We start from the raw sequence: 13,633 nt of genomic DNA, 5'->3' as shown, positions 1-13,633 counted from the left end.
CGTTAAGACACGTTTTGATATTAAATAATATTTTTAGTTTATATAATGTATATTATATTTAATATTCAATAATTTAACAAAAAAATGAATCTAAACTTATAATATTCATAAATTTTGCAAAGAAACATAACATATCCCAAATATTTATATTAAACTCAATAAAATGATTATCGTAATCCAACGAATCTAATAGTTGAAACTAAAAATTCAATGCAAATCAACCTTTGAATCTTTTTTTGAATTTCTGTAACGCGTATTGGAGTGTCGGGGAGTGTCAGAGTGTCCGAGAGTATCGGGAAGTGTAGCTTTTTAATTTTTTTCACTCTATTGTGTTGCACTAACCGATCATCCCTTTTAAAAAATGAATAACTTATTAATTTTATTAAAAATATATAATTATATAATTAATTAAAGGTTAATATATATATATATATATATATATATTTAGGATTATTCTTTCTCTTGCAACAGAAAATAAAATTATTTTTAGAAACCCTAGAACTAAATTGTTTTGAGGATTAGGAATTAATTTTATGGTGTTTTGGTAAAATTTTTATAACAAATAAACAAATAAAATTTCTAAAATATCTTTCATTAATTCTTTCAACCCTAAAAATAACATAATTTTGGGCTGCACAAAATAGAGATAATTTTATCTCATGTTGCATGCCAACAATAGCTCTCCATTCTAGAAATGGTATACCATAAACCATTGACAATAATGCAAGCCAATAATTAAAAAATACAATAATTAACAAGAAAATTTTGATCAAATTAGATTATAAAAAAATCAAAACATACTTGATCTCTAGATTGAATCTTGAAAGATAGCTATTTTATTTAAAAATTTAAGGTGTTAAGTCAACGTCTGTCAAAGATTTTATATTAAAGTGCCCACGATAAGAATTAAATTTCTGATCTCTTCGTAACAGGGGCTCTAGTAGCATGATAAACTATACTATTAAGTGAAGGTTAACAAATCTCATATTGGTCAAGTTTATATATATATATATATATATATATATATATATATATATATATATAAATTATTTTCTCATGTAATAGGAGATAGTTTTCTCATGTTAAGAGACATCGAAATTCATGCTATCCTTTTTTATTTTTTCTTCTTTTTTAACAAGTGGTGAGTCTCACCACTTGTTGTGTCTATAATATCTCATGTGACATGAGAAAAAAGAAACATATATATATATATATAACTTTTGCCTGACCTCTCCTTCCTCACAATAAAATATTAGACTTCCTTCGGAATCAAGATAAATTCAACTAGTTTGTAAAATAAAAAATAAAAAATCAAATAAAACATTTTAAATTTTAAAAATTTATTTGTAAAACACAAAATATAGTTTCTCCGACCTAGGACTCATAGAAGATTTATTCTAAAATGGATTATTTGGTTTATGACGCGGTGTGTGGATCCACCCAATAATTAAAGTCTTCTTATATGTTTACCGAAAAAAAAAAGTCTTCTTATATTGCCTTGTTGACTGTGAATGTGATGTGAGACAAAAGCTCGTGGGCCGTTTAGTACGTCGCTTTTGCTAGCATTTTCGGGAAATTAATTTTTTTTTAAATTTTAAAGTTTTGAATATTATAATAAACTGAACGTAAAAATCATATTTTTAAAAATTAAGCTTCCTAAGAAAAAAAAATTATCTTCTTCCAAACAGTCCTTTGAGATGATATGGAAAACAATTATGAATTCGCTTACGGAAGAATGCAAAACTGTATCAAGTTGAAAATTTAGCTAAAATATAATATAATTTAAAGAAAAAATAAACAACGATATGAGTGGGCCAGGAAAACGCAAAAGGAATCAATCACTTTTAGCGATGGGAGTGTTAGATACGCACAGCCTAGAACATTCATAAAGGTCCATAATAGTGTGCTAAGTGCTACATAGACTTAGCTATTAAGATTGCGATAATGATACGAAAATGTGTGACTTGGTTGGAAAAACAACATCTCCATTATCCATGCAAAGCACCGTAAAAAAAATAAAAATAAAAATAAAAATATACTTGCAAAGTGAAGCGGTGGGTTTCATGGAAGAAAGAGAAGAACAACCTTTGCTTTTAACTTTTGGTGTTGACGGCAGGGACACTAACTATAATGTCACTATTTTCAAAAAATAAAAAAATTAATATATCATGTAAATAGTAAAATTTCTCAATATGTCACACATACAAATTTATTACATCAGATAGCGAATTTTCTTTGAGGATGTAGCATATTTTTTGTGGCTACCTAATTTGTTATTAATAAAAGTAAACTAAGTGGTCAAATGTCAATCTCTACTATGAGAAAAGCAAGACACGTGGCAGCCTCATAGAAATTTGCTATCGGGCATAGCAAACTAGTTGAGCTTATCTAACCTCCACATGGCAGGCAATACCTAATTCGCTATGGGGCATAACGAAATAGATACTGCTCTGAGAAAAAATGACATGTGACAGCCACTGAGAAATTCGCTATTGGGCACAACGATTTTCTGCTGACACGTGACAAATTCGTTATAAGGTCTAGTGAATTTAGTGCTATATATACCCATCCTCATTTCAATTTCTCCAACTCACCACACTCCTTTTTCCTTCAAAAATATAGTTGTTTTATTTTTTAAGCCCCTGGTATTTCTTCTTCTTATATGTTATTTTCATTTTTATTTTTGCATAAGAAGTGTCAGTAAGAATGATTTAATCGCCATTGTATATTATAATGGGAGGAGATATTTTAGACCGAATGATCAAGTTTTTGAAGGAGATGCAAAAATGTTTTGCATTAGTCCATGATGTAATTATAATGACCAGAAGAAGATAATAAATAAGAAGTTGAGATTACAACGAGGTCAATCTTGTTGGAAATCGACAATCACACAGAATCGAGAAAACAGAAAAAGAGATAAGAGTAGAGAGATTGACACGATGATTTACCCTGGTTCACCCAATATAGGCTACGTCCAGCTTGTCTGTACTATATTCACCTCACCGCCACTCGTTACAAGTCTCTCGGTTTACAAGGCAAATAATAAATAGGATTACAAGTCTTTCTGCTGACCCCGACAATTAGGGCCAACATCATCATGTGAAGTATGAGACATACCCAACAAATCTCTCTCTCAATTGATTGCTAGATGTGTTTTTGGATAACCTAGTGCAGGGAGTTATTGTGGAGATTGTCGAGGATGAAGATATAGCGTTAGTAGTAGACACATTTCGAGATCATAAAGACTCCACATTTATCGAACTGTATGCGAAAGTAAACTCTTGTGGATAGTCAATAAGTCAACATTCTATCCCATCCATTGACTTCATCGACATTAACAGGAGCCAGTGGTCATTTTGGAAGAGGAAGGTTAAGAAGTACACATATACACAATGAAATGGATTTGCGAGGAGGGTCGACTACTCGCACAAGATGTGGTTATTATAGGGTTATTGGTCATTATACGCGTCATTGTCCTTCATGCCAGCCGACACAATAATGATTGGTTATCGGCAATGGTGTTTGCAAAATATTTCCATTCTATATGTACTATAACAAACATATCTGCAACAGGCGGAGTCGAGTGGTGAAGAGGTAAACCCTCGATGCACGAACGTCGGTTAAAACGTGCCACTGGAGGAGGGGAGGGTCATGTGTCTGACGAATGACGGGTGAAGGCATAGGCTCTCCAAGGTCTGTCGATCTACCTTTTGGTGTTGATTGCAAAGTTTCCTAAAAATAAATATGGCATTCTCCTCACAGAAAGTATAATGACCCTAACTGGTAAATCTTAGTTAGAGATTTAATTTAAGGATTTAAATGCCATAATTAGATTCAGTGAGCGATTTCGAGTATTTTGACTGTAATCATGACTATGTTATGAACAGTGCGTTCTGCCGGAGAATTTACAGTTTTGTGAATTAACCGGTAGAGCTTAAAATGAGCAAAATAATTTTAGGAACATAATTTGAAAATTCTGATGACAAATATGAGTTCAGAACGAAAAATTGTATAGTCTGGCACTTTCCGTGAAAATCTCGTGAATAGTATTTCTACCGGGTATTTTGTACTGCTGTTTAAGCAACCGGTAGAGTCCAGAAATAAATAATTGATGAAATAAGAATAAGAAAGTCCAATATATGCCAAGCAAGTCAATATAGGCCCAAGAAAATGATAAGTTTATAAGTGTTAAGTTTTAAAAAGTAAATAAAGTACAATTAGTGATTCACAGTGCATTTCGTCAAAAACGGTGCAGAAACCATACTGTGAATTATGAATATTGTTTTGTAACAGATAAAAATTAATGTAAATGATTTTAGGAAATAAAAATATGTTTGTAGCTTTGAGTTAGTTCCGGGTCAGTCTAAGTGAAAATACGCGAAAGAAAAATATCTGTTAAAAGGTCACATGTGTTATAAAGCCTTGTCACTTTAAAGATCACTATTCACATAAGCTTTCCATTCTTCTCTTTCTTCCAAAACCGATCTGCACTTGGACAAGGGGGGGCTTAGGGTTTGGTTTTTCTTTCTTTGATTTCTACATCATCCATCCACCAAATCCAATGATCCACCACATGAAATTGATTGGAAACCACTCAATGAATCCATCCCACCCATTTATTTGAGCTATCATTGGTTGTGTGAGGAGATATTTCCTTCCCCAAATTCGTGCACTATTCATCAAGAGGGCAAAATGAAGTTTTTGATGGAGATTCTCTTGGTGTAGGTCTTCTAGGCTTTGGGTAGTTGATTTGAGGTAACAAACCTCTATTTACATGATGTTGTTTTGATAATTTAAGTTATAAAATTGTGTATATGCCTTGGGTGGGAAAGCATGATGTGTTAGAATATGCATTGATGAGGAATAGTTGATATTTTGATGTATGAAATGAAAAGAAGCTTTGTAAGTATGTAAAAAAATTAGAGAAAAATCATGTATTTCCTCTCTATGTTCGGCCTTTGATAGAGTTAATAGGATTTATTGTGCCAATTTAGTTTATGCTTTAAGAGGGGTTTTATTTGTTCAAGTAAGTAGAATTTGGATGAATTAGTAAGAATATTACATTGGAAAGAAAATCCTTGGAAACATACCTTGATGTTTCGGCCTTGATGTGTTGTGAAGGACTTGGTGTCTAAACTCAAAATAGGAACCTAGTGGATGCATGCCTAGGTGTTTGCAAGTTGTAAGGAAGTAAAGAAAATGTATTGTAAAAGAGATGGATCTTTGGAAATCCCCCTTATAGGATTCGACCTATAGGGTATTTAGGGATATATTTGTACATTTTATTTTAAATAAAATGTGTAGTAATAAATTGTATAAAAGTGATGAGTTTTGAAGAAAAGTAGCATGATTTATGTTGAAAATTCCTAAGGGAATGGTTGATTAAATTAAAGAACACCAACGGTTATAAAGGGGTCTAGACTTGTGTATTGGCATAGGATTGGCAAAAAATGCAAAGAAAGGAAAATAAGCGATAAAATGTATGCTTATGAAATAATTATGGTATTGCATCATTTTATTGATGCATTGTAAATTATTCTCTAGGTGTGCCTAGGGATTGAGAAGGATCGGAAATCTCTTGAAGTGATAAAAGTAACTTGTTCCACAAGTAAGCGTATTGGTAAAGCTTCAAGAGGTAAGCTCTATGTTTAAGGAGTCTTTTCCTGCTTGAGTGCTCCACCATGGTTAGTGAACTATGGTTGGACTGTATGACTGTGATTTAGATGCTTTGTATAGATGCATTCATATAGAGTTATTTGATAACATGATATGTTTTGCTCTGATATGACTTCTGTAATATGATTTCTGTAACAATCTCTGGCCATTGATTGTATAGTACCCGGACGTCCGCTTTGGGGTCCTCCCTCGGGACTGATGGTGTACTCCTCTGATATGTCTGGTTCCGCTTTGGGGTCCTCCCTCGGGAACACGTGCGTTGATTTCCGCTTGGGGTCCTCCCTTGGGAATGACGGCGCACATCTCTGATATGATATGGATATATGCTCTGTTCTGTTATGATATCTGTTATATGTTGTATTCGTATACTTTGTATCTGGCTTTCATGCAGGAGTGAGCCAGGGGTATGGAGAATTCTCTATAAACCTGGAGCTTATTGAGATTTGTAATCTCACCCCTCTTTGGGGACACATTTTCAGGTGCCCAGATTTCCGGTGAGTCCTCACTAGGCAGGGACACGACACGTGGCTGAGGCAGTTGACAGACCGGATTTAGAGTGGCTGTAGGCTGCTACCTTTTTGGAGTGTTTGATGTATTTTAGTATTTTCGCATTTGATGGATCATGATATTGATCCTTTATTTTGTATATGGCCTGTATATGTTTTGTACATGTCTGTCAGTTTGATGCATGTACATTTGAGTATTCAGGAACGTTATATGATGATGTAGTATTCAGATAGGTTTATGTTTTGATGGCATGCTGTTAGATTTAGTGGCACGGAGCCATGTTATGCATGCGCCCATGTATGGGTATTCGATTATATTTGGATATCTGGTATTTCTGAATTGATATGTTGTATAAACTGTTTATCAGGAAATGCTTCTGAGTGGGATTGGAAAATCCCCAGTTGTCCGATTTATAGAGGAAACTCTGCCCGATTTTCGTTCACGACGAATGAGAATTTAAAAAGAAAAAGAAAAAGTTAGCTCGTATTTTCAGAAGTTAAGTCTTCCGCTGTTTTCTGTTTTATCATATGTATGTTAATTGAACCGGCTCGAGACGGAGATGTTACAGAAAGCGCCTCTGATGCTAAGAACTTCCTCCCCATAGTAAACCTATTTGGCCAAAATTTATTCAACTCTCCTACCTTAGCGCATCTAGACTCTAAGCACTTCAATTTTTGACTATATTACAATCCAACCCACATATCAAAGAACTATTTACTCCCTACTCTCATCACCGCATATTGTAGCACAAGCAATAATCTTTAGCTTAGAGTTTATACATACTGACGTTTTATGCTTAGATTCATGGTAGCAAGGAACAAGATATTAAATAAAAGTATGTGGCTAATAGTTAAATTCAAAAGCTCTTTAAGCATCAAAAGTAGTACACTTAAAGACATCTCATTTCAGCACATGATTTCCTGAACCACTTTTCTTCTGATTGTTTTCGACATTAATTTGTTGCTTATAAAATATTACATATTCCAATGGTTTTCTATACTTTTATTCCATATTACAATGGGAAAAGTGAATAGAATTTTAAAAGATGTAAAATTATATCATTTTAAATAAGAGAAAGAGATAAATCATTGGGATGAGAGTGGACACAAAATAAAATAAAATAAAAATATGCATCTTATTTCTTTGTGAAAAATTAAAATGATATAAATTGTATCATTTAAAAACACAAATATCTTTTTCTATTACAATAGATACAGATGCAAAGAGAGAAAAAGAACCCTGCACACATATTAATGTACATGACAAAAATAAAAAAATCATGCACTCATGTCGGTGACCAACTCGCATAATAGACTAAACTCTAAACTTCTGTGTCTATAAAACATGGGTTTTATAATTCTCATTTAGCATGAGAATTATAATTTTCCTACACACTCTTCGATTTTCGTGCTGACTTGGATCTTACATATATTTTTTTCTAACACATGGATCTCACATATTTTTTATCTCTACAACATGAGATTTCAATTCTCTTTCAACATGAGAATTATAAAACCCATAAAACATTCAAACTAACCTCAGAAAGCAAAAGCTCAAAAATCACGATGGAAACTTCTACAATAGAGCCACTAAAGTCAAGGTTCAATCAACAACATAAGTATGATAACACGCATTTAAAGATATTGTAAAATAATTTAAAATCAATCTCAAGAGTTCAATGCGTGTTTGATAACAACATATGACCTCATGCTTCATAATAAGATAACTAAAATTTAAAATATCAACTTATCAACAATTTTCTTTTAAATCTGAACTAATAAACTATTTAATAATCTTTTGCGAATTTAAGTGATTTCTTAAGAGTGCACAACGTGAGGCCAGAGAAAATTACAGGACTGTGTTTACATAAAAAGTATCTCCACTTCCACTAACGATTGAGAGATATAGAAACAAAATCAAACAAATTCAATTAATGGAAATTGAGAGAGAAATTTTGATAAGCAGAGTCAGCTTAAAATATTTGTTTCTTTGGGAACGTTATCACTCACCTCAACTTTTTCCTTTTCAATTGGCCTTAGTTTTCAGAAAGCAAAGGAATCAAAACCGGCTTTTCAACCATATTAGCACGTTCATTTGATTAAAATAATATTAATGTACGACTCCAATATGAATGTGCGACCCAATCCATTAATGTATTACCTCCTTTAATGCATGTTTTTTAAAATAGCCTATTTATACATCCTACGTTACTCTATTAATTTATGGGAGTGCATTTTTTATGTGAAAAAAATATTTATGACATCATGTTATTTGATTATAACCGGTGTTTAAAAATTCAGCTCGGCCATCGATCCGACCGAGGTCAGAGATCAAGGGGTCACGGGTTCAACCGGAGGGTCACGGGGACCCGGCTTTATATATTAAAAAAATATGAATATATATATCCTATATGAAAATATTAAAAAGCAAATCACCAATCATCAAAGATTCAAAATATACTTAACATAATTCACCAATTACAACCACAAGTCAATATTACACAACCTAATTAAAGTATCAAGATACCAAAGTATAAAACTCATATTCTAATGATACTAAATTATCAATATACCACAAGTCACTACGAAAAAGACGGAGTCTAGGGACATTATCTTAACCACATTTAAATTTAATGTCGTAAAATCAATTTTTACTACGCACTTAATGTGGCAAAACAACTCCATTCACAGTAAATCTTTTCTTATTCTTGCTTATTTTGCTTCTCATTTATTTATTTTCTTTTTCTTTTTATATTGTTTCTCTTCTCCCCTAAGCCTTTTTCCGTTCCTTTCTCCAAAATACGCCTCATCCAAAACCCTAATCACACTCTCTAATCCAATCCTCCACGAGAACTGCATCGGATTCCCCTTCAGCGTCACCTTCAGAATCTCCCTCGCCAAATCCAGCGTCGTTCTTCCTCGATCATCCTCCACCTCAGGATCTGCACCGAGCTCCAAAAGAAGCTTCGCGACGCCAGGTCTCACATACCCTGCCGCCATGTGAAGCGCCGCCAGGCCGCCGCTGTTGTCGCGGTGGCCAGCAATCGGACACAGTTCCGAGCCTAGTCCGGCGACGAAGAGGAGCGTTGTTCTGTCGTCAGCATCTACGGCGTTGACATCGCGGCCGTCAGCGACTTCGATGAGGTGGTTGATGGCGGACTCATCGACTTTCTTGGCGGCAGTCCACCATGGAGTCTCGTACTCGGCAAGGACGTCTTTGGCTATGAAGTCGTATATGAGCCAATGTGTCTTTGCTCGACTCTGCAGAGAATCACGATGAAAGATTCAAGGATTTTTCATCCAAAAAGTCGAACAAGGCACAACATAATTAGTAAAACCTAATTTTTAATTGTTTCTTTTTTCCTTTTATTTTTTCAGATTCAATTTCTCTTGTTGATTTTCTTCTCTATCGCCGAATCACAAACCAGAGCTTGAATGCAGCATTTATTTTCGTTTTCGTTTTTAGAATTAAGTTATATATGGTTATATTTAAGAGATTGAGATTTCTAAAAGTAAAATCTATAAATTGGTAACACTCTGAAATCAAACTTAATTTTGTTTGGCTTTTATGCTATGGTCTTCTCCCTAACAATGAAATAAAATAAAATAATTTCATTTTTTCGCTTTGTCATGATGTTCATAGTCATGGCAAGGGGCAGTAGCCATTCAACAGGTACATTCATTCTCTCATGATGATGATTTTTATTTCTAGTTATATGTCATTGAATGTTATTTTTACATTGCTGCTATTATGAAAACATTGTTTCATACACTGCTTGGATCATGATTTTAGTTTTCTTTTCACGACAAAGACTTGCCCAAAAGGTAAAATCCAAACACTTTAAAAATTAGCTGTTGAAGCCCACATTTATAAGATCATTAGGACTATTAGCAAAGGGTGCATTTGAAAGCACCTCCTTTTTGAACGAGAATATGACAATACAGATATTTAATTTTAAGTTGGCTTTAATAGTATGACAATGGAACTCTGTAGCTAGAGTTGCAACAGACTAATGCATATCTGTGTCTGTTATGTAGCCTCATATATAGGATTACCAGTGATGTGAAGTATCCCACAGGCATAGTTACCCTTTTGTTTGGGTTATCCGCAACTTATCCGAATTATAGACTTCTTTGCCTATACATTTTAGTGGTAATCAAATGTTTAGCTTTACCTAAAATGATTTTTTTTTACTAGGTAATGTTCAGATTTTGAAGGAATTTCTTAGTAATGCTGAAGATGAAATGAGGTCTTTGGCTCAACCTTATGCCAACGTGATATAAGTTTAGTTCTTTCCTTTTGAGGATACTTGGGTCATTAAATGGTGAATTCCAGATATGATGAGGGATGTGTTTGAAATTCTGAACAGTTGGGGAATGCCAAAGCCCATTATGTGATGCGCCCGGTGCAGTTACTACTTTTGTCTGAAGTTTTTCTTTTTGACTAGTAGACATAGTTCATTTCCTTTATATCATAATTTTTAAGAGGGTTTAATTATTTTATTTCTTTAGTAAATCAATATTTTTGAGTGCCAAAGATAACTTACATTAACTTACCTTGAGTCAGAACAAAACCACTAATCCACACCATCTACCTGATTCAAAATACATACAAGAAAATGCAGTTCTTTTCCAAAATTTGCAGTTTATTATTTTGATTTCACTTAGTTTTGGTGCTTTATCTGATATTTATTGACACTTTGGTCTTTTCTCCTGATACAGAGAAGAAAAGTGCAAGCGAAGCAACACAAAAGAAATTATTTTTACCAAAAAGGTAAAATTAATTATGACCAAGACTAACTAATAAGAACAAAATAAACAAAAATTTATATATGTCTTGCTTGTATACTTATGCTTAGGAATAAAAAAAATAATTTAGCCAAACATCAACACTTGTGCATATACTCATATGAATCTAGGTTCGAATTTGAGAAGCACAGGTACATTTGAAGTTTAAATGCCAAGTTTAGAAAGCCACTTTTCTGCTGGCCTTGGAAGGTACTCCTTGAGTCCTTGTAACATTTTCATTTATGGATTAACAAGCATCATCTATTATGAGATTTGACCACCTTCTGAAAGCTTGAAATTACTAGTGTTATCTTAATATGATTTTTTGACAGTAACTGAAATATGTAGTAATAATCCTATGAAATGAAGTGCTACTTTTGAAATATATAGTGGTATGAAAGATTGAAATATGATTTTCATTTGTATTTGTTGCAGATTGAAATGAGTTTAGTATATTTTTCTTTCCCTTTATTCCCTGAAACCAAAGGCACCGGAAATGGCATGTGTCCAAGTCATTCCCCTATATGACTCCACTGCGTACACTAAGGTAATTAAAATAATTGTATTTCAACTTTACTCCACATTAATATTCTAATATTAAAAATGCGCACTTAACATATTTGGTGCTTTTTTTTACTTGTTAAGAATATGATTTTTAATATTGTTTTTTAAGATACAAAGTAGTTGATTAAATTTTGATAATCAATTGCTTTTAGCACATCTTTTTTAATTGATAATATACTCAATTTACTTAATATTCTATAATTTATTTCTTCTCTAACATATATTTCTTAAATTATATAAAACATAACATTGAAAAGTATATTTTCTGACTTAAAGCATAAGTTTTTGTGGTCTTAAACTTCGGCATCTTATGGCTATGTGTTTAACAACACAAGAATAGATTCTTTCATATTAAATTTTTGTATCATCTTATTATATTAAAATTTTGTTTGTTCTTAAACTTGATAAAATTTAAACTTGATAATGATGGTTATTCTGTTGTGCTGCTTTCAACTTGTGAAAATATGCTCGTCTTGATTGAAAACTCATTTTATTTTGTGTAGATATTGTCTTTGGATAATAGGAAATGCATCAACTTTGAGCAACAGCGACTCAGTATGGGGAAAAGTAGTTCTTGATGCTAAGAAAAAGGTCTGCTTCCACAATGCTGATGATGATAAGCAGTTGGCTCGGGCTATTGAGGATGCCTTGCTTGAGCTTGAACTACTCGACAAATTCGAGACCCCATTTAAGAAACTCAGTCTAGGGAACAAGCCAGAGACAGGTGTTATTTCCTCCAGGTAATTGGTGTCATTACATTTACACTTCATATAAATATATAATATATCCATAAACTGAAGATCACAATAGAAAATGAAGTAAAACTAAGTAAGTTTTAACAATCATGAGAAGCATATTGAAGATGTTTGTTTGGTATCATTGCTAACTTGAGGAACTAATATTCATATAAATGTGTAGCAGACGTTTTATGAGGGCAAAGCAAATGAAGGGAAAGAGGTGATAAATGGGGAAAGATGAGTGACCTGAAGCTTTGATTACTGCTGAGATGGGTACCATGTTCCCTGAAAACAGTGGCTATGTGGTTTGGGTTTCCTCTGCTTTGGGTCCCTATTGGGGGTTTCAGCAAGGATGGATGAAGTGGCTGAGTGGGGTGATAGATAATGCTTTATACCCAGTTCTATTTCTTGATTATCTGAAGTCAGGAATCCCTGCAGTAGGTGGTGGCTTACCTAGAGTTGTTGCAACCTGGGGTCTGACAATACTTCTCACTTATTTGAACTATAAGGGTTTAACCATTGTGGGAGGGATTGGTGTTTGTTTAGAGATTTTCTCACTCCTACCTTTTGTGGCTATGGGGTTGTTGGCAATTCCAGACTTAGAACCTTCAAGATGGGCTGTGACAAACCTAAATGATGTTGACTGGAACTTGTATTTGAATACTCTATTTTGGAATCTTAATTATTGGGACTCCATAAGTACTCTTTCTGGAGAAGTGGAAAATCCAAAGAAAACTCTTCCAAAAGCTCTGTTTTTTGCTCTGATCCTAGTAGTTCTGAGTTACTTCTTTCCTCTTCTAGTTGGTACGGGTGTTGTTCCCGTCAACCGTCAGTTGTGGACCGATGGGTACTTCTCAGATATTTAATACCGTGTTTGACTACAATAAATGTTGTTCTCGTTAAATTTCCGTTAAATTTCAGCAAGTAAAAAAGTAGCCACAATGTAGTGTGGCTATTTTTTTTTTAATTTTTTAAACTATTTTAGGCACATTTTAACCGTGCCAAATTTAACTTTAATTGTAGCTAAATATATGCTACCACACTGAATCAGAATGTGGCTAAGTAAAACAAATAATGTGGCTAAAATATTGCTACGCCATCATTAGCCACATTTACAAAAAGTGTGGTAGCTTCTGTTTGCCACATTTTTTATGTGATTTAGCCACATTTCTGAATGTGGCTAAAGAGCGGTTTTTTTTTGTAGTGAGTCTAGGTCACTCCGAAAGAAGAGAACAATTAGATTTAGGTTTGCATGTATTTTTATTTTATTTTATTTTATTTTAATAAAACGACGTTGTTTCATAGAATTTTCTTTTAAAAAAAGACACATGCAGTGATCTCCTTTGACCCTTCTGACTCGGG

The 13,633-nt window shown here is 33.4% G+C and overlaps 2 protein-coding genes across 2 annotated transcripts; one reads left to right on the top strand and one right to left on the bottom strand.

Moving 5' to 3' along the window:
• Window positions 1-8,906: 8,906 nt before the first annotated feature.
• Window positions 8,907-10,265, bottom strand: LOC133312543 (signal recognition particle 43 kDa protein, chloroplastic-like). The gene is made up of 2 exons (XM_061513761.1): window positions 10,239-10,265; window positions 8,907-9,443 (listed from the first exon to the last, which is right to left on the bottom strand). The coding sequence occupies exons 1-2, from the start codon at window positions 10,263-10,265 to the stop codon at window positions 8,907-8,909; spliced, it is 564 nt and encodes a 187-aa protein (XP_061369745.1).
• An 874-nt stretch (window positions 10,266-11,139) lies between these two features.
• On the top strand, window positions 11,140-13,137 carry LOC133312542 (probable polyamine transporter At1g31830). Its single transcript, XM_061513760.1, has 3 exons — window positions 11,140-11,180; window positions 12,038-12,274; window positions 12,567-13,137. The coding sequence occupies exons 1-3, from the start codon at window positions 11,140-11,142 to the stop codon at window positions 13,135-13,137; spliced, it is 849 nt and encodes a 282-aa protein (XP_061369744.1).
• Window positions 13,138-13,633: the final 496 nt, after the last annotated feature.

Source organism: Gastrolobium bilobum, unplaced genomic scaffold (genome assembly GCF_033153095.1).
Source record: "Gastrolobium bilobum isolate Gb01-03AN ecotype WA unplaced genomic scaffold, APGP_CSIRO_Gbil_v1 utg20371, whole genome shotgun sequence".
Classification (NCBI taxonomy): domain Eukaryota; kingdom Viridiplantae; phylum Streptophyta; class Magnoliopsida; order Fabales; family Fabaceae; genus Gastrolobium; species Gastrolobium bilobum.
The sequence above is the reverse complement of the archived record's forward strand: the minus strand, read 5'-3'. Positions and strand labels throughout refer to the sequence as shown.